Genomic DNA, 24,345 nt, shown 5'->3' with positions numbered 1-24,345 from the left:
ATCACACAAAGGCCCCTTTAACAGCTCATTTGGAAGTACAGAGATATGCTGGTCATTTGATGTCCGGCAGCCTACGTGGATATGTAAATGATATGTCAATTACAGATAGGGTTGCCAACTTTTTAAATATCAAATAAGGGACACTCTGGCATGCCAGAAGCACAGAGCACAACCAGCTGGGCATAGTGTAAAAACGCACTGTGTGTGACATTGCGGGTAACCATCAATTTTCATGATATTTGGTAGAATAAGGGACAAACCAATTTTGCTCATTATATGGGATGTGCCAGCTGAAATGGGACAGTTGGCAACGCTAATTACAGAATACCCATATGAGGTCCTATATATGTCATGGCCCAGACTGAGTGTCATGTTGTGCTGTTTTTCTGTTCCTGTCCCTGAATCCTGGTTTGTCCCTCCTGGGTGGAGTTCTGGCTTACCAGCTCTTGGCTCATCTCACCTGCACCTCAACGTCACAACATGGAAACCAATTTACCCCTGATAAATTGGTTTCCATGTTGTTGTATTAACGTGCATTATCTGTCTCTTACCTTTACCTGTTCCCTATACTCACTATTCATCACTGACCTGGTCTCCTGATGCTGGCCTACTCCGTTTCTGCCTTTCTGCTCCCAGCAATTCTCCGGACTCCAAAAGGAACATAGATTGGACATTTCAGTTTCTCACTCTTCCACTTCTTCAGCCGGTGAGTCACAGAAAGTTGTTCTGTGTCTATGCTCTCTGTCTACCAGCTGTCAGAGCTAAAATATATTTTCCATAAGGTTGCACACACTCAGCTTAGATTGTTCTTTGTCATTTTAGTTCTGTAGTCAAAGAACACAATTTTTAGGTCATTGTTTTTATTTAATGAAGAGATGAAGATAAGGCCTTTCATGACTCTGTGAAAAGCCCCGGGCAGATATTATTTTTGGGCCTTGCCACCACACTGAACTGGAGCAAACGCAGCATCTCACATTCTGTATGTTTATATGTTTGTATCTCTCTCTCAGACACACACACACACAACCACAGACACACATATCACAATATGAACGCATATTTTCATGAAGAAAAAGCAAATTATTCCATAATTGACATCAACAGGTTCATTAGTATTTTGCACAAATACAGTCAGATATATACCATATCATATCAGTCTTCTTTTAATAATGTAGAAGATCATTACATACAAAAATATACAGTGTTTATTGCCCAAACATTAATAAACCATATGTAACAGTGAAAAAGCTGACTGTGTGTCAAACTGTTATTATCACTGAGTGAATAGAGAGAGCATGAAACTAAACAGAAGCACACCAGTTTGTACTTTTTTGTGCTAAAATACAGTAATAAGTCTACAGTTATTAATACAGATATTGTATTTCATAATGATGATGACCTATAACTCTTATACTTATTGGGCGTGTATGACACTTGGGTAGCAGAGGAGCAACAGTGGCTTCATAAAAAGCTTCATTATGGGGTTGCTGTTACAGCTCTCCTCACTGACCTGTAAAAAAGACAACAAGATTTCCAATTTGAAACAATATTATGAGCTAAAGAACAACATTAAATCATCACATTATTCTCCATCATGTCAGCATAAATACCTAGAGTGCTCCCTCGTTTGACTTCAGAGTAAACTGCTTCATCAGCTGACACAAGACTTGATTTTCCTGTAATGGAGAGAAGTTTACTTAAAAGACTTGTGTAGTCTCATAATAATAACAACAACAACAACAAAAACAACAATAATTTTCTTAACCCACAGGTTAACAAAGTTTTCTTTATCACTGTTTTTATTAGTGATATAAACAAAAATGCACTCACACACAAACAAACAGATTTACATTTTTAATCAAAAATAATAAATCATTATAATAAATTATCCATGTCATCACTGGAGATGATTGCAGGCTTTACTCACCCTTGTTTGTCTTAGCATTTCCTTTATTCCGGCGGCTGACCTGAGCATACATTGGACTGTCCTCTACGAGAGATATGAGATCTCAGCATACATTTGTGCAGCACAAATATAACATACAGCTGAAGGATCAATGGAAAAAGCTGGATGGAGTTAAAATATAAGAAATTTACAACGGTCTGAAGATAATCTCACAAGTGAAGAAAGAAAGTGTAAGTAGCTTGGGCACAGCAGAATCTAAATATTACACATTTTTTACGTGTGTAATATGTAAAAATGTAATATGTAAGATTTTGTAAAAATGTGCAAAATCTTAACTTTAAAGCTCAAATACTAAAGATGACATATCTAACTTTTGCCTTCAAAGTTTTATACAAAAAATGTTAAGTGAGGATATAGTTAGATTTAATAATTATATTTTCATATTACCTAGAGCTCTTTCTAATTTGACTTCGGAGTAAACTGCTTCATTGGTTGATTCAGGACTTGATTTTCCTGTAAGTAGAAAGACAATTATTTAAACGTCTTCATATTCTCATAATTAAAATCAATAACTGTTTTTTATATCATAATTGTCCAAAAATTAGAAAATAAAACAGCACAAAAAAATAAATAAATAGAAAAAAACAAACAAAAAAAACATGGGCTTTTTTTGCTGCATGGAAGAGAAATCAAATCAAAGTTTTATATAGAAGCCTTGAAATATAAAATAAATTAATAAAAAAAAAAATTAAATTTAAAAAATGATTAGTCATTAGATATGAATGCACCTGATTTTACTTGCGCTGAAACAGAGAATGGAATTAATTCTTCATCTTCTTATTATTACTACTATTACTACTAATGAAAGTGCTTCCTAATGTGATTATTTATACACTGCTACTGCTACAACAGTAATCTATAAGATATATTTTATACTTAAAAAAATCAATGTACTTGTACTTAGATGAACAATTCATATAAAAAAAAATATATCAATTAAAAAAGATAAAAAAGAAGCTTTTATTAAATTATGTAAACTATGAATAGAAATTGTAACATAGGAAGATTTACATCTTTAAGATAAGAAACAGACTGAACAATATTCAGTGGAGATGATGGCAGACTTTGCTCACCTTTGTTTTTCTTGGCTTTTTCTTTTTTGTGGTGGTTAATCTCAGCATACATCAGGTTGTCCTCTAAAAGAGAAGTGATATTTATTCAGCAGAAATATGATATGTAGCTATTCACTGAAGGGACAAGAGGTTGACTGAAACTGAAATGAAAATCAACTGTTGTCTTTATGTATGCTTAGCTGTCTTAGCTGTCTTACACAAAAGACATATAAAGTGTTTTATATTTAAAGATATAGATAAGTTCATGTAGGGGAGACTGGGTATGGTTGTAACATGGGGAGAGTTGTAACGCCACTAATCTCATCCTTTCTATCTCAGGGATGAGATAGGAGTCATATGATGATTTCAGTTTTTACCCACTTCCATCCCTGATTTCACATGGTGCTTGTCATGGCTGCAAGTGTATGCAGATTTTATTGAGAACAAACTGGTTGCGACATACAAAAGTTGTTTTTGTTTTTTGGTTTTTGTAGCAAATTTGACCCATGCACAGCTACCAGTCTCCTTTTCTGGCCCTGGCAGCTACTGTAAAAATAGTGGACACATGAATATGATGATAGGACCATAGCTAGACTGGCCATCGGGCATACCGGGCAAATGCCCGGTATGCCCGATGGTCATTTTTTGTCTTTATGGGTTTTTTGTTGTTTGTTTTTTTTGTAATGGTATAATCAGATGCTGGCCGATGTGTAAAAATAACTCAGTTGTTTGGTGGTGGCTATGGCGGAGCTTCCACAGAGGCCAGCAGGTGGATGAGGGAAATGGGAGGCAGGAGGAGGAGAGACCCGAGGCGGCCGAGTGTCAGGTGAACTGAACTTCAGGTAAGAAGTTATGACCTGCAGTCTATCTGGGTCAGATATAAACCAAGTTTAGGGGTAGTTTATTTTCATTGTCCTGACTTTTTACAGTCAGTTACAATAACTCGTACTGCGTACTAGCTAGCATGACGGAGTTTCTATACAGCTGGGTGGGTGCTATGATGTTACTGATAGTGAACTTTATTTTATTCATAAGGTTAGTTAGTAGAGTTGCCAACCGACCCGTAAAAAACGGAATCGTCCCGCATTCAGAGAAAATATTACGTGTTTTGTATTGAGCTGAAAAGGAAGCGATTTGTTCCATACCTTAGCTAAAATGAAAAAGACACAAAGCTGGAGTTATTATGTGTCTTTGCTGTGCAGCTGCCTCTTCTTCTCTCATGCTCAGACCACACTCCACCACACAGACTTGTATTGTACTAACTTTTTACTAAGTGTCCGTCGTATTATCAAAGTTTGCTCTACTAAACTAATGTACACAGCCGCACATGCCAGGGTGTGTTTGAGTTATGGTCAGTCACAGAGAAATAGAGACAGAAACTGTTCTTTTATTCCAATACATCACTTTTTTGAGGTGTCGACTTGCACTTCTCCCCAACATGTGTTACAACACACCCTGATTGTGGAGCAGGTGATAACAAAGGAATGCCATGTATTTAACATTAACACACAAGGTCTGTGGTATTCTTGCAGGGCTTTGAATAGTTGACATTTATAGGGGAAAAAATGGGTATTTTGTGTAAAGGTTTGAGACCTCTAGCACAAAAATTAATTGCGTTATGGGTGCTGGAGCAAAATGTGTTACAACCAGACCTGGTCTCCCCTAAAACACGCAAACTAACAAAACAAAAAAACCCCAAAACAAATATGGGGGAATATCTCTAAGAAACAGCTGGAAACCATTTATAAAATCACACTTTAGATGCAATAAAAATAACATAGTTTACACAAAGTAGACTTTTTTTTTTTTTTAGATATGAATTTCCACATGTGTGCAAGATTCAACTCTAGTGATCAGTACTACTACACGCAATGACCGGTTCACTGGATGAGACTGTTGTGACCTTACCTGCAGCTCCCATCTTCACATCAGAGTAAATGTCACTCTCCTCTGCTCTACGAAGCCTCCCTGTTATGATAATGAAATCCACAAAGGAAAAAAAAAAAATCATATATATATATATGTATATATATATACATATATACATGTACATATATACATATATATACATACATATATATATATATACATACATATATATATATATACATACATATATATATATATACATACATACATACATACATATACATACATACATATACATATACATACATATATATATATATATATATATATATATATATATATATATATATATATATATATATATATATATATATATATATATACATAGACACATATATAAGTGTGTGTGTAAGTACTCACGCTTATTTCCAATGTTTTTTAACTTAGTAAGAGAGTATGTGACATCTTTGGGGTCGCCGACACCTGAAATGTTCATATAATAATTTACAGGATTAAACATGCATCACACGTTAATGAGTTAGTCTCCTTAAATAAGAAAAAGATCATTTCCAGCTGCTTCCAAAGATGTACTGTACCATTTCTAGTGTCTTCCACATGTGTAACTGATTCATAAAGAGCAGCATTTTCTACATAAGAAAAAAAAATATTATCATTATTAGATGTGCAAAGGCAGAAAATTTTGAGCCTTTTTGAAAGTCTGATTAATACTGAATAAATAAAAAACATTACTGTGAGATATATACACACATTCGAGTACAAACACTGAATGAGACTGTTGTGACTGTACCTGCAGCTCCCGTCTTCACATTAGCGTAAACAGCACTCTGCTCTGGTTTATGATGCTTCCCTGTTAAGATGATCGGATCCACAAAAGAAAAATAATTAATACATTTTTAAACATTTCAAAAACATTTTTTCTACATTGTATATGTTTTGTGTACTCACGCTTATTTCCAAACTTTTCCAGTTCAATATTAGAGTAAATGACATCTGGGGGTTTATCTGCACCTGAAATGTTCATATTTTAGTTACACAATTGTAAACCAATGACATGGTGCCAGTTTCCTTAAATTCAAAGACAGTTTCATCTCTAGCTGCTCTGTGCTTTTCACATGATATACTGCACCAGTGTTTCAGTGGCTCACACATGAAAACCAACATGACACATTTTTCAAAGATAAATGAAAAAACAGAAAAACCTTTTAGAGAGTTTTAATTAGTTGTGTTTAAATCAACACCAGGACTATCAGACATTTTCAGACCATGAACCCATCACGGTGTTACTGTTTGTGTTGTTCTGATATAAAAAATGATGTCACTGTTGGAGGTGTGACAGGCAACAGTGTCTAGCAGGTAACTTCCTGCCTGTGCTTCCTTCAAGGTCCCTGAATGGTTGACCCGGGTTTTGATGTTTTGGTTTCTCTGGTTTTCTATTTATGATCATTCTTGGTTTCATAGTTTTGTATTTTGTATTGTTGACATTCTGGCATGGTCATATGATGTTGTGTTTACATTCTGGTTATCTGTCTATTTAGTTAATGAGAGGTTGTTTATCCCCTTGTATTCTCACTCTGTTCTTTCTCTCTGGTCTCCATGTTTTGTTTACTGTCTGCTTCAAGCTCGTGTGTCTTAGTCCAGGTCTCACTGTCAGTCATTTCCTGTTTTATTTTGGTCTCTGTTCTCGTTTGGATCTTGTGTCTAGCTTTACATCCACCCGAATCATTCTGTTAACCTCTTTTCCATTAGTAACTACTCAGGTCGGCTCGCCACGGTTTTCAGGGTTTTCCATCAGGTCATAGTTCCTGTTACCAGGTACTTTTTCAGTATTTACTCAGCCGGAGTTCCAAGTGATCTGAGGCGATCCCAAAATGTGACATCAACAGCCTGCATGCTGACGCCACTGATTGGCTGGTCAGTGGCGTCACTCGATGACTTATGAGAGTATTTCGATGATGTAAATCAAAACCATTTTTGAAACCTGGCAATGAGGAAAAAAGCTGCAAAAGCAACACCGTGGTCCCAGAGTCTGACGAAAATTCACAGACTGAGCAGCAGGTATATCATCGCCTCAACGTCCACCTTCGTTGTAGCGCATGTGACGCATACTAATTACGTTGCTATTAGGACGACCAAGCACATTAGGTGGTACTTGATTGTAATAGAAAACCAATCAATCCGATTCAAATAGTTGTGAGTTGATCCAAGTAGGTACTAATGGAAAAGGGGCATTAGTTATCACTGTGTTCCCACCTGTTTCCCATCATCTCATTATCCTGTGTTTTATAGACTGCCTCAATCTTCCTTTACTGTCACATCCTTCATCATAGTTTGTTTTAATAAGATTTGTAGAAATTTGGTTTCTTAGTTTTTGTTTTTGTTTTATTTGGATTACTTTTCAAGTTCTGTGATAAAGTTGTGTTTTAGTTTACTACCTGTGACAGATACTCAATGAAATGTCAATACTACTACTACTACTAATAATAACAATAATAATAATAATCATAATAATAATAATAACAGAAAACAGGCTCTTACACTTGGACTGTCTGCAGCGATACAACAAGAGCAGGAGAATAATAATGAGAGAGACTCCACAAACCAGTCCAACCATCAACCACACAGGAGATGAAGAGCTGTCAGCTCCTGACACAGTTACGTAACAAAAAACAGAAATTAATTAATAAATTATAGTCTTATGAATAAATACATTTATAAAATAGAGCCAGGTGACTTTAAGAATTAAATCAGACAATCTAATGTTCCTTCTCAGTCACTGGTTTAGAAAAATCCATCAAACGTTTTGATGCTGCTCACCTTTAACTGACATCCAGCTCTGTGCTGACTCTCTTCCTGAGTACTGACACTTGTAGAAACCTTCATCAGACTTTGACACTGCAGAGATCTTCAGCTCCCCTCGGGTATCATTTTGAATAAGTTTGTCATTGTGATAGAAAAACACATTGGAAAGTATTTTTTGTGTTCTCAAACTGCAGCTCAGACTAACAGAAGCTCCCTCAGTCACAGGATGAACAGGACTCACCAGGATAGGACAATTACCATCATCTGTGACACAATCACACACAATTGTTTCAGTCACATCAGCTGGTGCACAATTTTAGAAAAAGCTGACAAACAATAATAAGAACAGATTGTACAAATGCTTTTTATCATGAAGATCCGATCTTGTATATTTAAATACTGTGTGTTTTATTTTTCCCACATAAATTACTCCACATACAGAAAAGCTGGGACAAATGTTCATGTGACGTCTAAATCATGAAAATCCAAAAAGTAAATGTATAATAACATACTCTGTACAGTGATGTTGACTGCACTGCTGAACTCTCCTGATCCAGACTCACACCAGTACACTGCAGTATCTGACTTTGATGTGTTGATGTTACATGTGGATCCAGTCATTCTCCTACAGTCAGAGTACAGTCGGCCGTCCTCAGAGAACTTCCTCACTCTCCACTCAGTGAAGTTTCCCTCACAGGTCAGTGAGACAGAGTCAGAGGTGAAGTGTTGCACTCTGTCAGGACTCACTGTGAGAGACGCTGCTGAATGAACATCTGGAAACAACATGCAGTGAAGAGACAAAGCTCACAGATGTTAGGATTCAAAATATCACAGTGAGAATATTCTTTTGCTTTAATGTTTAAAGGTCAGTGCTAAAAGATGCAATGTTCGTATAATTTTCACCTTCAATGCTAAACCCCCCCCAAAAAAAACCCATCAATTTACATTTTTTTGCTGTTGCATTACTTGAAAAATGATAGATAGAATCAAACTGACCTGCAGACCAGACAAACTTTGGTTGACTGTGATCAGTGTGATACTCTGGGTCTCCTCTTCCAGCTCTGCACACATATCCTGCTGTGTGTGTCTGTCCATGAATGATGTAGGAGTCCTGTGCAGTCCCACTGCCATCAGGTAGCAGCTCATAACTGGAGGATTTCTCTGATAGATCAGGAACAGCTTTATACCAGTAGAAGCTCCATCCTGCAGACGGATGTTCAACCTCACAGTTCAGAGTTACTGAGGCTCCAGGACTCAGCCATGATGGAGACACAGTGAGGACAGGACGGGGTTTATCTGTTCAACAAAGATTTTCTCTCAATGTTTCGTCTCTTAACTCTGAATTCAATGTCACTAAAATGTTGACTCACAAATATTTATGATGAACTTTAAGAGTGAGACTATCTAAACATGTCAAATATCTCAACATGTACTAATAAAAACACATTTTTACAAACTGTTTCTATTTCCAGCTTAAATGAACTATGACTCTACTTACTGTCAGAAACTGTCAGTGTGACTGAATCACTCCACTCTGTTGTTTTATGCTGTGAACTTTTCATTCTGCCCTTACAGCGATAGTTTCCACTGTTGGATGATGAAGCAGATCTAATCCTGTATTCATTTTGATTTGGAGCTTTTATCATGCTGTTTGTTTCCCACTCATAATCCCACTCAGTGTCTCCTCCATGGATCTCACATCTGACAGTGATCGTCTCTCCTCTGTATATCTCAGACCAGTTTGGATACAGAGTCACAACAGGCCTGTTTGACACTGTATGTATTCAGGAAATGAACAAATGAATGACAAAAGGGGGTCAATTTCCATCAGATAATTTTCATCAGGTAGTGATTTTTGGTTCATTAACTTTGAACTCACCAGTTTTGTCAATCCTGACTGACTGGCTGTCCTCTGTGTAGTAAACTGGGTTTCCTCTTCCTCCTCTGCACCTGTAGAGTCCTTCCTGTGAGACACTGATTTGTCCATTTGAGTGGAAAACTGCATCTTGTGTGGTCAGGGCTTCAGAGGATTTCTCATCTCTGTACCAGTAGTATTTCCATCCAGATGATGATGATGGGTTCACAGAGCAGGTCAGGGTCACACTGCCCCCTACTGGAACAGCTGTGTTATCAGCTCTCAGTTTGGCCTTTGGTTTATCTGCAGTTCAGTTTAGAAAAAGAACAAAAGTCAATGACTGAATCAGAACAATTTAAACTTTGAACTGTACTATTTTTGCACATAATACTCATCATTGTCACATTCACTATTAAGCCTGAAGCTGCATTTTGTGTTACATCCATTAAAACTCTAAAACCCAAAAGTTACTGTGGTGAGCTAAGTCATGACATCATTTAATAGTTGATTTATATTTTTTCCCTCCATCCATTCTCCTCTGCTTATCCTTCTGCTTATATTAGTCTAATACTATATTGCGTTCACAGTAAATTATTTGTCTTTGTGTTGTGCATGTTTTATGAATAAATTCAAAAACCTCTATAAAAGAGTTGGTATGTGCTACAACCTCTGAACACAAAAACTTAACAGCAAATAGAAATGAATGATTACCCTGCATGTGACACATTAGACTGTTTAACAAACTAAAGATTTCACTGATTTATCATTCTCTTATCAAACTGTCATCTCTGTACATTCCTCTTTAAACTGCTGATATTTTAAGAGCCTCCATGGTGTCTCTGCTTTCTGTTTGCACAGTGAGAAAAACTGTTGTCCTGAGCTGCCTGCAGACAGCTGGATCATTGTTGGAGTTTTCCTGTTAAGACAGATGTAAACATGAAAACATTAAATGTCAGCATGAATCATGGTCCAACTTACATGAAACTGTCAGTCTGAAGGCATCACTCCATCCTGTTAAGAGATAGTCACTGCTACCCCGACATCTGTAGTCTCCACTGCGGGACACTGAAACTCTCCTGATCCAGTATTTACTGGATGTTGGAGGGCTGTTTGTGTTGGGTGCTGTCCATTCATATTTCCACACCTTTCCTTCACCTCCCTGAATCTCACATCTGAGAGTGATTGTCTCACCAGTGAATATCTGAGACCAGCTGTGCTGCAGTTTCACTGTGATCCTGTTACGAACTGAGAAAAACAAAAACATGACTGTTTCCAGCAGCAGCTTATTATCATAATTATTTGAATGATTAGTGTTAGAATTAATTTCAGTGTGCAGACTACGTGTTGGTTGCAATGATAAAAAGTCAGCATAATGAGGTTTACTCTGTCCTTCGATGCAAAATCTTGCATTGATGAAAACGAGGTTCTGATGATGCAGATGTTAATAATAATTCAGTGTCCAACCTAACAGCCCCAGGTCAGTGCCTCAGTTTTACTGGCCCATGAATATTTCTTTTGGCCTGCAAAAAACCTTTATATTTATAATTTTAAATATTACAGCATTTGTATTAATATTTTGTATTACTTTATTTTAAATTGGAAAAATAATGTAATGAAAGCCTTGGAATAAATATGGTCATGGTACACCCCACACCCCCCTTTAGACTCCCCCCTTCTTGCTGCAGTTATCACTGGTATAAAATGTTAGAGAGCTGCTGTGAGCCTTCTGTAAGCTGCCTGATTTAAACATGACACCAGGCAAGTTAACAGTTCATCTACATATTTTAATGTAATTTCTGTATCTTTAATGCAGATTTTTTTTTTTTTCTGTGTAAAACAAACAGCGGTGGATGGAGCAGCTAAAAAGTTCACTTTTCCTGAAGTCAGAGTTTATTGATCAGGTGATGAAGGACTTCTGAGCTTTTTCCCAGGAAAGGTTTTAATGGTGAAGACAGGAACAGCGCTCCTGTTTTACACACTAGAAACACATTTTCTTTGACTCAGCTTGAGCTCACCGTCTCTGTAACAGCTCCACCTCTTTGCTCTTTGCTCCATGTGTGCAGACTGACTGCATGTTAAACTGTGTCAGCATCATCATCACTGCTGCTGTTTTTTTATGAGTGTTTTTGTAGGAAAACTGGGGGCTGCATGCGTTCAGTGTTGTAATACTTTTTATCAACAGGCGTGCTTCTTAATATGTTTCTATTGCAGGTCTATTTATAGATGCAAATGTGGGTGAAACACTTGAGTTCACATGTTGACGACTGAACGCTACAGAGCTGTTTGTTAAACGAAGCATCAAAGCAAAAAACTGTGAAAGATTTTTTATCATCATTTTATGTGAATTACCAGATGAATACTTGCAGCCGTAGTGCTCGAGTACTTTGACATTTTGATAAGCTGTAGTTGACTGTGTGCGTTGGTTCCTCTGTGATCTGATTGGAAATGTCAAAGCAAAATACCTTCTATAAAAATATGTCAACGTCAAAGCTTAAACTATATTAAATTTTAAATCTTAAAGAAAGCAGATTTGGCAACCTGAAATGAATGTGCTTTTGTCACAGTCCTGGCTCTGGTGACCCACTGTTTGTTTTTTGGTTTAAGTTATATTCTTTGAATTATTGTTTTCTGGGATTTTTCGTATTGATAGTTTCTGGTTTCCTGTTCTGTTCTTTGCCTTTCGCTGTGTTCCTGGTGTCATGTCTGTAGTGAAGGTTTGTTCTGTATTCTTGTTTTCCTTTTGTCTCCATGTGTTGAATGCTTGTCTTGTTTCTCTGTCTCTACGTCTTCCCTGTGTTCCATGTCTCAGTGTCTACTCTGCGTCTTTATGAATGTCACGCTTCCTGTTTTATTTTGATAGTCTCTGTCCTGTGTGCAGTGTGTCTAGTTTTGCTTTCCCCTTGTTTCATTATGTCTAATTAGTCCCAGCTGTGTTTCCCTCCTCTCTCTCACTCCCTCATTACTGCCTGTGTATTTAAGCCTGTATTTTCTTCTGTTTGTTGCTGATCCATCTGCTTGTCATCCCCTGCCTGCACCAGTTGTACTTTTCTGTGTTCTAGGTTCCCTGTTCTTCGTCGCTTGTCTTCATGTTCTATGGTCCCCTCTCAGGTTTAACCCTCTGGGGTCCAGGGTATAATTTGCCGTTTTTGACTACTTTTGATTTTACCTCTATATTTCACCTTTAAAAACTGTTTTTCTTGCCTTGTTTGGTATCATTATTTTCAGCACAACCTCAAATATCTGAAATTTGAGTTATTTTTTTCATTTTGGCATACTATATTAGCACAATTGATCTAAATCAAGACAAAAAATTCTAAATCCGGGTAGAAAAAAGTTATATTTTTTACTGTAAAACCCACAAACATGTTTGATTCATTTTCATAACTTGAAATGCAAATAGAAATTGTACATTTCTAAAAATTATGCACAAGTTTTGCAAACAACAAAGTTATATGGTACTATTTGCCTAAAAATGCAGCCAAGGCCTCAGGCGTTTTTTATATAACCATTTAAAACTATTTACAGAACAATCAGGTGTGCTGGATCAAATAAGAAGGCACACAAATTATTTGTGCCACTCCAAAAGAAATAGTTTGTGTTCAGTATAAGACAGAGGAGAACACCACAGGCCTAAACCCTGCAGGTCTGACAGCAGGAGGTTTATCAGTCCAGTTTTCCATGTGGGAACAGTGTTTACACTGGAATTTGCCTTTGATGGCTTTTTTGGAGCAAATATGAAATTCAGCAGTCTAACTGACACACGATACAAAACAATAACTACACAACACACTAACTATAGCCTCCAAACACACTGAACGTCACTAATGTCTCACATATGAAAACGCTCTCTCTCTCTTTCTTTCACTCATCCCCTTTCAGTCGCGGGTGTCCCTCCTAAAACTTCCCCTTCTCCCTAAACAACCAAGTGTCACATGTTGCCATATCATTTTTTTGATTGGCTGACATGGTAAACTCTAACACCAATAGGGAAGGGGTGTTTTTTCTTCTTTTTTTTTTCACTCGCAAGCGGAGAGTGTTTGCTAGCGCTGTCTGTAGAAAACGCCGTTTTTGCCATTCTTCCCGCTGTAAACACCGCTGTTTTGTTCAGAAAAAAACATCGCGTGTATTTTTTTATCATAACTCTGGTTTAACGTGGCCCAACGACACAATTGAAAAACTGGTATATAGTTTGAAGTCCGCACTTTCGACCCAAGTTGAAATGGAGACTCTGGCTGTATCCCAATTCTGCAGCCTTAAAGGCCGCATTTTAAGGCCGATTATGTCACAGCTACGCGACGAAGGCTGTCCCAATTCGAAGGCTGCTCGAAATGCGGCCCTCAAATGCGTCCTTCATTTCCCTGAATTTTAAGGATGTGGCGGTGTAGACTTCGGCTGTGTCCCAATAGGGCTTTGGAGTTGACGTCACGCCGCAATGCATTGTGGGAGCGCAGCACCATTTTCGGGGTCTACGAATCAAAACAAACACACTGTGTTGGAACGACGATTACAAGATGCTTAAAAGCAGCTCAAAAGAGAACGGACTGTATAGAGACCGATTGTGTCCAGAGGCGAAGCGGCGGTACCTGCAGAAATAGCGTGCATTGGAAATGTGGACCCGTATGAAATACGGCCGTGGAGTAGAAACCCTGAAGACCAACCACTATTGATGTAGCCTGACATATTTTCGTACCTTATCTGTGGAGTCAGCGCTTACAAGTCGTCATTCAAACAAAGGTAAGTCAGCTCGAGTACTGCGAGTAAAATGCGTTTGATTTTCCCCCGAACATTCAGATTAGTGCAGCATTAATTCATTCATGAGGGAGAAATTACAGTGAGAACATGTGGAGGCTGTTAGAGGGATAACATAGTGAGTTCAGTGCATTGATGTGACATTGTCCTGAAGGATTTAGTTATTCTCTATGGTTAAAGAAATTGCAATGATTTATTCATATTTATTATAAATAATTCTAATTATACATCTTGCTTCAATATTTGTATCTTGTGTCACTAAAAATACATTTTATTTTAATTTTATATATTGATTAATGACCTGCAGAATCTCCTTATCATATTAAGTGATTCATAATTGTCACTTTATGCTTTCTCCATCTTGACAGTGATTACATCCTTGCATTACATACTTTAGGTTCATTTTCTGCAGGCAGGTTTCTGACAGAGAACAGGCAGATTTACCCTATAAAATGCAGCGTTTTATAGATGGATGCATAAAGAAATGAAAAATTACATGTGCTAACTTTCTAAACACTTTGTTACATTTATGATAAAGTAGATAAAACACATTTATGTCGGCCTTGGCTCATAGTTCTTGTCTTTAAATGAACTTTGTCTGTGTGTGTTTCAGGTGCTGCACTCTCAAAGACTGAATGAACAGCATTGCAGCCATGGTTCACTGTGAGCATCACAGGGAAGGTTGAAGCCACCCACTGCACCTGTATGGCCGGAGTCGCAGAGACCTGCAGCCATGTCGCTGCTTTTCTGTTTAATGTAGAAGCAACTGTGCGGATCTGTGGCACAAGGACTGTTACAGATGAACCTGCATACTGGGTTTTGCGACCAAGATACAGTCAGTGGTTGGCCATAAGATAGACTTCCCCTCTTCAGCTGCCCAAAAAAAGGCTCTTGATCAAAACATAAACAGACCATCCGTATTGAAAGGTAAAAGGAGCCGTCCTCAAAAAAGAAAAATCCCACCTGCTACTGTGGAGGAGTTGTCACTGCTATAATGCCATAATGTGTTATATAGGGGTCTAGATTTATACCTGAAGTGCACTGCCATGTAAATAATTTGCATTTACTGAATATGTACTGACTGAGTACCACTGTTCAAAAGTTGAATAAAGAAACAAACTAATTTTTGCCTCTTTTTTTTATTATTAAAACCACTTTATAGAACATCACATCCGTTACAATGTAGAATCCATGTCATTTATAGTTTACAAAAGACAAAATGTTTACATAAAAATCACCCACTACTAACATTATTTACTGTATCTTTTGAAAAAATTTTTACCGCTATTTATACAGCACAAGACTTAAGAATATTTAACAGGAGCAAGTTTCATTTTCCCTGGTTTTACTACCACACTGTTCCCCAAACGCAGCAAACCTTCACCATCTTATCCACAAGGGTCACCTCTTCACCCTCACATGGAAGAAATAATCTGATTGCCATGGTGGTATGTTTGAAGCAGGTCCCTTGTGTAGCGCTGGAACCCAGTCACGATGTGTTTCATTCATTTCATAGGCTGGTTTGCCTGCAATAATGCCAAATAATTAGCAACTCTATAAATAGAAGGTAGTTCTGCAAAATCACTCAGTAGGATGTTTGTACTAATTTGCTATGACCTCAGAGCGCATCGAAAATAAAACTAATAGGCTATAAAGAGTGATATGAACATATTTAGAACTTACCGGAATGAAAATGTCGGGAGCACCAACAGATATTTGGAGATGGAAGAGAGCTGGATATCAGCTCGTCTCACAGCTGCTATCCAGGCTAGACGCCTTCGTTTGGTAACATCGATACACGAGCTGCCTCATGTTGCTTCCAGGTTGGGAAAGAATGAAAAGATAAACCATTTTCAAGCTTATTCTCTTGCCGGTCGTGCGATCGAACATTGCAGCCGACCGCACAGCAAATACGAAACATGGCTGTTGTGTGTGCCTTTGCTCCCTTTTCACTTGCGCTAGACCCCCAAAATGGCGGATCGGGCCAAAATCCTTTCCACGCCCACCTCCGTGACATCACGCTCCAAAGCCCTATTAAGAGACGACACGCTTGAAGTACGCATTTTGAGTGCGATTACGTCACCGCCACGCGACGACGGCTGTCTCTCTTTCTTTCTCTCTGATTGTGGAATAAAAGTATGAACATGTATTTATAAGTTACACTTGTGTTTGAATCCTGCAGCTTATCACACATTTGATTTCCATGTGTGCCAACTGCAAGTGTCCAGAGTGAGGACAGACTGAGGGACCCACTGCTGCACATCATCTGTGAGGCTTTGCACCCCTGATGATCCACCAGGACAAACTCAGCAGTGTGTGAGGAAGAGGAGGAGGAAGAGCCAGCAGCAGCTGACAGATGGAGAGAATAGACAGACTGTTCCCTGTTTGTGAAGGACTGCTAGAAAAGTTTAAAATAACTAATTATCTGTCCTGAATCAGTCTTATTAGGTAATGTTCAAATAATTTGATCATTCCAGTGTTTTCAGTGTGGGAGAAAGTACTCAGGGCCTTCAAGTTACACACTATGAAAGGCAGCAACAAGTTTAATATTCAGAAACCTAAAGTATGTATCAGCAGCAGAATGGAGCTAAAAATAAATGTTTGTTTCAGTTCTATGAAGCTTTGAGTATTTTGGATTAGTAGTACTGCTGTGTTTGTTGCATCATATTGCTGTAATTGTTTATATGCTTTATATATTCTGAGGTAAGTTGATCTATAGTGTTACATCATATTCTATAAGGATGTTATGTGTTTGTAGACTTTCTGCCCAGTTTGACCCATTTAGCAGAAGTCAGCCTGTTTAAGGCTCTGATATCTATTCTGTGTGACTTAAAGCAGTTATGACATGGTCTGATTTTCTCACCCAATAAAGGAATATTTCATATATCAGTCTGATCTTCATTCTATCAGAAACAGTTATCACAGCTCGTACATTTCCTTTTTATAAATATATGTAAGCATTGAGCCAAATTTAGTAATGTCAACATACTGAAAGAACAATATTTGTCTCTTATACAGTCAAGCCCATAATTATTCATACCCCTGCCAAATTTTGACTTAAAGTTACTTTTATTCAACTAGCAAGTTATTTTTTGACTGGAAATGACACAGGCGTCTCCCAAAAGATAATAAGATGATGTACAAGACGCATCATTGTGGAAAAAAAAACATTTCTCAGCTTTTATTTACATTTGAGCAAAAAGTATCATGTCCAGAATTATTCATACCCTTCAGTCTCTGGGAAAATCCAAAGTTCCATACCATTCCAAATAGTCAGAGCTGTTCTAAAGCATCCTAATTACCCTGATTAATTGGGAATAGCTGTTTTAATCAACTCAACAGGTGAAAAACAGCAGCTCTCTGCAGGTGATTTGTGGACAGTCATGGCTAAGACAAAGGAACTCAGTGAGGACCTGCAGCTGTGCATTGTGGCTGCTCACAAGTGAGGAATGGGCTACAAGGCCATATCCAAATGTTTTCAAGTTCCAGTGGCTACAGTGCAAAGTATTATTAAAAAATACAAGATGTTCCGCACTGTGGAAAATCTCAGAGGACGTTGTCGGAAGCCAAAAGTGACACCTGTGCTGGCCAGGAGGATAGTGAGAGAGGTGAAAAAGAATCCAAGGATCACCACCAAGGCCATTCTGGTGAATCTGGGCTCTGCTGGTGGCAATGTCTCAAGGCAGACAGTCCAACGGACACTGCACACTGCTGGGTTCCACGGATGCAGACCAAGGAAAACGCCACTTCTCCAGATAAGGCACACAAAAGCTCGTTTGGCCTTTGCAAATGCTCATCTGGACAAAGAAGAAGATTTCTGGTCTTCAGTGTTATGGTCAGATGAAACAAAAATTGAATTATTTGGTCATAATTATGTTGCCTTCATTTGGCATAAAAATGGAGAAGCCTTCAACCCAAAGAACACCATCCCCACTGTCAAACATGGTGGTGGGAACCTAATGCTTTGGGGGTGTTTTTCAGCCAATGGACCAGGGAACCTAATCACAGTAAACAGCACCATGAAAAAAGAGCAATACATGAAGATTCTCAACGACAACATCAGGCAGTCTGCAGAAAAACTTGGCCTTGGGAACCAGTGGACATTTCAACACGACAATGACCCAAAACATACAGCAAAAGTGGTGAAGAAATGGTTAGCAGACAACAACATTAACGTTTTGCAGTGGCCTAGCCAGAGTCCTGACTTGAATCCAATTGAGAATCTGTGGAGGGAGCTAAAGATCAGGGTGATGGCAAGAAGACCCTCCAACCTGAAAGATTTGGAGCTCATTGCTAAAGATGAATGGGCAAAAATGCCTGTGGAGACATGCAAAAAGCTGGTCTGCAAATATAGGAAGCGCTTGATTGCTGTAATAGCCAATAAAGGCTTTTTTCTATTGATTATTGAGAAGGGTATGAATAATTCTGGACATGATACTTTTTGCTAAAATATATATAAAACCTGAGAAATATTTTTTTCCACAATGATGCCTCTTGTACATCGTCTTATTATCTTTGGGGAGACACCTGTGTCATTTCTGCTCAAAAAAGAACTTGCTTGTTGAACAAAAGTAACTTCAAGTGAAAATTTGGCAGGGGTATGAATAATTATGGGCTTGACTGTATATAATACATCTATATATACACTGTCAAAGATACTTGTCTTTGAGTGAAGATTTAAGGTGATAGGAAATATAAATAAATGCAACTTGAATCTTTGACCCAGAGTTCAAGCTCACTGCTGTAATAACTAATAATGATTAATATAATAACTATAATATTGACCATATTATAGTTACATTACCAAAGTAAGATGACTTTAGTCTCATGAACAACATTAGCTAATTGTTATTTACTAGCTAATCTTAAATGACTGTTCAGTACAGAAATGAAGCCCAACTATCATGTTTTACAGTCCTGTGGTCTCGGCCTCAGATACTTATTAAATCACACAAAGCTCATGTAGAAACAAATGAACAAAATATGTTCTCCTTCATTTCTGTCAAACAAAGCTGTATGAAACGTTTCCAGCTGTTAGTAGTTGCTAGGCAACCTGGGCAGCGCGACAGAGGCTAGACCGTCCCATTTCACAAGCCTACAAGCCTCGCACTTCTGGCCTTAGCGGTCTTTGAGTACGCGGCCCTTGAGGACCGTTGAGGCTGCGTACTTTAAGGCTGCAGAACCTGAATTGGGATACAGCCAATGTGTCATGTTCTGGGTTTCTGGTCCTAGGTTTTTGTTACTTTGTATCATTTTTAGTTTTTCCCAGTTTAGGTATTTCTGAATTTTTTTCCTTTCCTGGTTCTGTTTATATCTCACGACAGTAAATAAAGCTCATTCGCAACAAATCGTTTGTCAGGGCTTGCACTTGGGTCCTTTCTCTCACACCTCAACACGACTGCCGTCGCAGCCATGACAGTTATATAAGCTTTCCTGTTCAGATCAACAACTTTAGACATCATTAGCCCACTGATTACTCTGCAGAACACATGATTTAATGGTTTTCAGTAACAAGAAAATAAGTAAAACTAAGTATTTTATTTTAAAAATAATTACTTTATATTAGAAATCTGCAAATCTGATTATATTAAGAGGAAGAAAAAGACTGAACTTCTCATAATGTGCTTGAGTTTTAAACTTTAGACTTGACTTTTCACTCTAATTTAAATGTTTAAACTCACCAGTTTCCATAACTGTGACGTCACTGCTGTCCTCTGTGTAGAAAACTGGATCTCCTCTCCCTCCTCTGCAGTGGTACAGACCTCCTTGTGAGACACTAATAACGCTGTTTGCTTCATTTCCTCTCATGAGCTGAGCATTAGAAGAGACTGAATCACGTCTGAACCAGTCAAACTTCCAGCCAGCAGAGCCCTCCACAGAGCAGCTCAGTGTCACACTGCCCCCTGCTGGTATGACTGAACTGTGTGCTGTCAGTGTGGCTCTGGGTTTACTTGCTGTTGAAGTTACAAGAAAAATTACATTATATTATCATTTACTTCAAAGAATATAACAATAACAAACTGAATAATCACACTTCAAATACTAGTTCAGTTTTGTATGAACACCAAAGAGCAGCAGATGGATATAAACATGAAAACATTAAATGTCAGCATGAATCATGGACCAACTTACATGAAACTGTCAGTCTGAAGGCATCACTCCATCCTGTTAAGAGATAGTCACTGCTACCCCGACATTTGTAGCCTCCACTGCGGGACACTGAAACTCTGCTGATCCTGTATTCACTGGATGTTGGAGGGCTGTTTGTGTTGGGTGCTGTCCATTCATATTTCCACACTTTTCCTCCACCTCCCTGAATCTCACATCTGAGAGTGATTGTCTCACCAGTGAATATCTGAGACCAGCTGTGCTGCAGTTTCACAGCAGCCAAAACTGTTCAACAAACATACACAATGTGGAGAAAGACACAGACATAAAAACAAACACTTGACGGTTATCAAATGTTATGTTGATTTTATTCATAAATTTGTGTTTAATCTCACAACAAAACTTAACCCTCACCTCGTTTCTGAATTGTAACTGGAGCACTGTCCTCTGTGGAGAAAACTGGATCTCCTCTCCCTCCTCTGCAGTAATAGATGCCTCCTTCTGAAATACTGATAGTGTGCTCTGATGTTCCAGCTCCTATTTTCTGAGCTCCAGAAAACTTTGAATCACCTCTGAACCAGTCAAACTTCCAGCCAGCAGAGCCCTCCACAGAGCAGCTCAGTGTCACACTGCCCCCTGCTGGTATGATTGAACGTTGTGCTGTCAGTTTGGCTCTGGGTTTACTTGCTGTTGAAGAAACAAAATAAGAAAACACAAAAACATAATCAAGAATAAACTTGTTACAGTACTGATCACACTTTAAACACTGATTAATTTATCTACAAACACAAACAGTAATTAGTAATCCTGCATGCAGGGATGGGAGTAGAGAACTGGTTCCCAGTAGTTTAAGTCCTGGGAATCATTAGTCTCTGCCTGCTTATCGATCCCACTTATCGGTTCTTGAACTCTCGCTTTCAGTTTACAGTAACAGTTTTCCTGTTAAGACAGATGTAAACATGAAAACATGAAATGTCAGCATGAATCATGGTCCAACTTACATGAAACTGTCAGTCTGAAGGCATCACTCCATCCTGTTAAGAGATAGTCACTGCTACCCCGACATCTGTAGTCTCCACTGTGGGACACTGAAACTCTGCTGATCCTGTATTCACTGGATGTTGGAGGGCTGTTTGTGTTGGGGGTGTTTCTGCGAGGTAACTTCCATTCATATTTCATCTCCCTGTTTTCACCTTCCTTTATTTCACATTTTAAGGTTATTGTCTCATCAGTGAACATTTGAGACCAACTCTGCTGCACTTTCACAACAGCCTGAACTGTTCCCCAACAAACAAATAAAAATAGATAATAAAAGAATATCAGGAAACAAAACTTTAATTTTTATCAGGTACTACTTTTACATTAATTATGAATTTGTTTCATTTCAGAACAAAACTTAACACTCACCAATCATAACTGGAGCACTGTCCTCTGTGTAGTAAACTGGATCTCCTCTCCCTCCCCTGCAGTGGTACAGACCTCCTTGTGAGACACTAATAACTCTGTTTGCTTCATTTCCTCTCATGAGCTGAGCTTTAGAAGAGACTGAATCACGTCTGAACCAGTCAAACTTCCAGCCAGCAGAGCCCTCCACAGAGCAGCTCAGTGTCACACTGCCCCCTGCTGGTATGATTGAACTTCGTGGTCTCAGTGTGGCTCTGGGTTTACCTGCTGTTGAAGTTACAGGAAAAGTAGAACAGATTGTCCATTCAGGAATAGTAATAATAATATAAATAAATAAACACTGTTCACAGATTAACTAAACTTCCAGCTATTTGCACCAAAGAGCAGTAACCCCATAAATCACATCTGAACTTTGAACTTCAAAGGATTCAGTGAGTGTAATAAAGTGTTAATGGTAATCACATTAATTACATCCTGGTGACAATATGAGCTGCAATAAATGAAAATATAAAAACAAATACAAGTAAATAAATTCATAAATGTATAAAACTCTATGATGTTTTGATATTTAGCAAATAACAGCCGAGTAACTGCAAAACGGCTTTGAATGTAAGACTATTTGTGACTTAATATTTTAACGTTTACATTTGGGTTGAGTGATATGTAAAATTTTTACAACCAACATTCATCAATCCATTAAATAACAATAGGCGATATATTCACCCAGGTGACTTTTTGATGGGCCGAGAAATTAATGATGCACGGACTGATTTGTAAATTTAGAACACAGAAGAAGTCTAAACATGGAGGAACTAGTTGCCAAAAAAATACAAAGTTCCTGCTGCATTTGGGCGCACTCTGACGGGAGTGCATTTGCTTGCAGCTGGAAGAAGATGCAGTTAAAACAGCCCTATTATTTTTTTTCCCCTTGACTGCTTCTCTTAGCTTTAACCAACATTATTAGCAAACTTACTCATGGGCAGATAAATAAATCGCTCTTGTAAAAACGACCAGTGAAAGCCTCAGCCTGTCGTCGATGGTCGATAAATACTCGCCCAACCTTAGTTTACATGAATGATCTTTTTTATTGTGTGCTCAGTTATTTGCCGTTTCATAACAACTCTGTTCAACTCTCAAAATACAAAGTCTCAGTGTTGTAAAAAATGTCAACAAATTTATTTTCCAAAAGTCTAGTCAAAAAACTGAAAAAACAAAACAATTTCTTTCATAAAAATATGAACCTGAATGATCTTTTTTCTTTGCGCCACCTACTCACTGTGAAATGTGGCTTGATAGCTTTAATAAAACAAAGGGTAAAGGGTCTTGCAACTTTCAGGTTACTGATTTTACAAAAATTTTAATAAACAACAACAACAACAAACAATGGCCAAAAACACCAAATATAAAATAGTAAGCTGCCTGGAAACAGCTGGATCATTGTTAGAGTTTTTAGAGGGTCTTAACTGTTGGTGGGAAGATAATTGTTTCCTGATGTCCTGTTTAAACAGACGTGTAAATGAAAACAGGAAACTTCAGTTTGAATTGTAGATAAACTCACATGAAACTGTCAGTCTGAAGGCATCACTGCATCCTGTTAAGAGATAGTCACTGCTACCCCGACATCTGTAGTCTCCACTGTGGGACACTGAAACTCTGCTGATCCTGTATTCACTGGATGTTGGAGGGCTGTTTGTGTTGGGTGCTGTCCATTCATATTTCCACACCTTTCCTTCACCTCCCTGAATCTCACATCTGAGAGTGATTGTCTCACCAGTGAATATCTGAGACCAGCTGTGCTGCAGTTTCACTGTGATCCTGTTACGAACTATATATATATAATAATATATAATAATAACAATAATAAGATGGATAACAATAATAATAACAGACATTTTTTTTATTTCAAGTGAAATGTTCAATCTCACCAGTTTCCTGAACTGTGACTGAGTCACTTTCTGTAATGATGATATTTTTCCCTTCAGCTCTACAGGTGTAATTTCCTCCTTCAGACACTGAGATCACTCTGCCTGATTCAACAGTTGTTATGGACTTTTCTTCAGATGAGGTTTGTCTGAACCACTCATATTTTAAGTCAGCAGATTCCTTCACATCACAGGTCAGTGTCACACTGCCCCCTGCTGGTATGGTTGTGCTGTCTGCTGTCAGAGTGGCCTTATCATGTACTGTAAGTTGGACTTACAACAAATGAGAATGAAGAAAAAAGGGGAAATTTATTTTATGGCTTTTTCAGTCATACAGGTACATCACATCTCTATGGACACTTTGGAGGGAATTGAATCTGTGCTTCCATATTAGTATTTAAAATGGTTGGTCTCAATAGAGATGTCCTCCAAAGTAAATGTGATTATATTTCAGAACTCACCAGTTTGCTGAATGATGACTCGATCACTTTCTGTTTGGGATGAATTTGTGTCTCTTCTCCATCCTCTGCAGATGTACGTGCCTCCTTCAGACACAGAGATCACTCTGCCTGATTCATGAGTTTTTATGGACTTTTCTTC

General features: G+C 38.1%; 3 protein-coding genes and 2 long non-coding RNA genes across 7 annotated transcripts in view; all 5 read right to left on the bottom strand.

The window, feature by feature from the left end:
- LOC109194483 (titin) overlaps positions 1–24,345 on the bottom strand; it is a 722,900-nt gene that overhangs the window by 472,605 nt on the left and 225,950 nt on the right. The window lies entirely within an intron of this gene.
- Positions 1,146–24,345, bottom strand: part of LOC102081169 (uncharacterized) — a 151,558-nt gene continuing 128,358 nt past the window's right edge. For 2 of the 3 annotated variants that reach the window (XM_025905691.1, XM_025905690.1), the window contains exons 3-12: positions 5,854–5,916; positions 5,696–5,755; positions 5,484–5,534; positions 5,308–5,370; positions 4,927–4,986; positions 3,040–3,102; positions 2,354–2,419; positions 1,928–1,990; positions 1,611–1,676; positions 1,146–1,510 (exon numbers count right to left, since the gene is read on the bottom strand). In XM_025905691.1, the coding sequence (XP_025761476.1) occupies positions 1,503–1,510; positions 1,611–1,676; positions 1,928–1,990; positions 2,354–2,419; positions 3,040–3,102; positions 4,927–4,986; positions 5,308–5,370; positions 5,484–5,534; positions 5,696–5,755; positions 5,854–5,916 (563 nt within the window). In that variant the 3' untranslated portion in view covers positions 1,146–1,502. The remainder of the gene's footprint in view (positions 1,511–1,610; positions 1,677–1,927; positions 1,991–2,353; positions 2,420–3,039; positions 3,103–4,926; positions 4,987–5,307; positions 5,371–5,483; positions 5,535–5,695; positions 5,756–5,853; positions 5,917–24,345) is intronic. The other variant, XM_025905694.1, reaches the window with a different exon arrangement.
- LOC112846248 (uncharacterized) lies at positions 7,802–8,730 on the bottom strand. Its single transcript, XR_003219138.1, has 3 exons — positions 8,704–8,730; positions 8,220–8,480; positions 7,802–7,971 (listed from the first exon to the last, which is right to left on the bottom strand). It is a non-coding gene; the product is annotated as an uncharacterized LOC112846248 (long non-coding RNA).
- Positions 8,997–10,841, bottom strand: LOC112846237 (Fc receptor-like protein 4). Its single transcript, XM_025905684.1, has 3 exons — positions 10,541–10,841; positions 9,587–9,865; positions 8,997–9,481 (listed from the first exon to the last, which is right to left on the bottom strand). The coding sequence occupies exons 1-3, from the start codon at positions 10,824–10,826 to the stop codon at positions 9,198–9,200; spliced, it is 849 nt and encodes a 282-aa protein (XP_025761469.1). The 5' UTR covers positions 10,827–10,841; the 3' UTR covers positions 8,997–9,197.
- Positions 22,047–23,587, bottom strand: LOC112846240 (uncharacterized). The gene is made up of 2 exons (XR_003219116.1): positions 23,382–23,587; positions 22,047–22,090 (listed from the first exon to the last, which is right to left on the bottom strand). It is a non-coding gene; the product is annotated as an uncharacterized LOC112846240 (long non-coding RNA).

Source organism: Oreochromis niloticus, linkage group LG3 (genome assembly GCF_001858045.2).
Source record: "Oreochromis niloticus isolate F11D_XX linkage group LG3, O_niloticus_UMD_NMBU, whole genome shotgun sequence".
NCBI classification, from domain to species: domain Eukaryota; kingdom Metazoa; phylum Chordata; class Actinopteri; order Cichliformes; family Cichlidae; genus Oreochromis; species Oreochromis niloticus.
Note: the sequence above shows the minus strand (reverse complement) of the source record. Positions and strands in the feature narration are given on the sequence as shown.

Bases quoted from the DNA above. Each gene is read 5' to 3' on its own strand.
- LOC112846237 (XM_025905684.1), bottom strand. From the start codon at position 10,826: ATGTTTTTGTTTTTCTCAGTTCGTAACAGGATCACAGTGAAACTGCAG. The intron at 9,866-10,540 runs GTAAGTTGGACC...ACTGAACTGCAG, and splicing joins CTTCAGACTGACAGTTTCAT to ATAAACCAAAGGCCAAACTG. The intron at 9,482-9,586 runs GTGAGTTCAAAG...GAATACATACAG, and splicing joins AGTCAGGATTGACAAAACTG to TGTCAAACAGGCCTGTTGTG.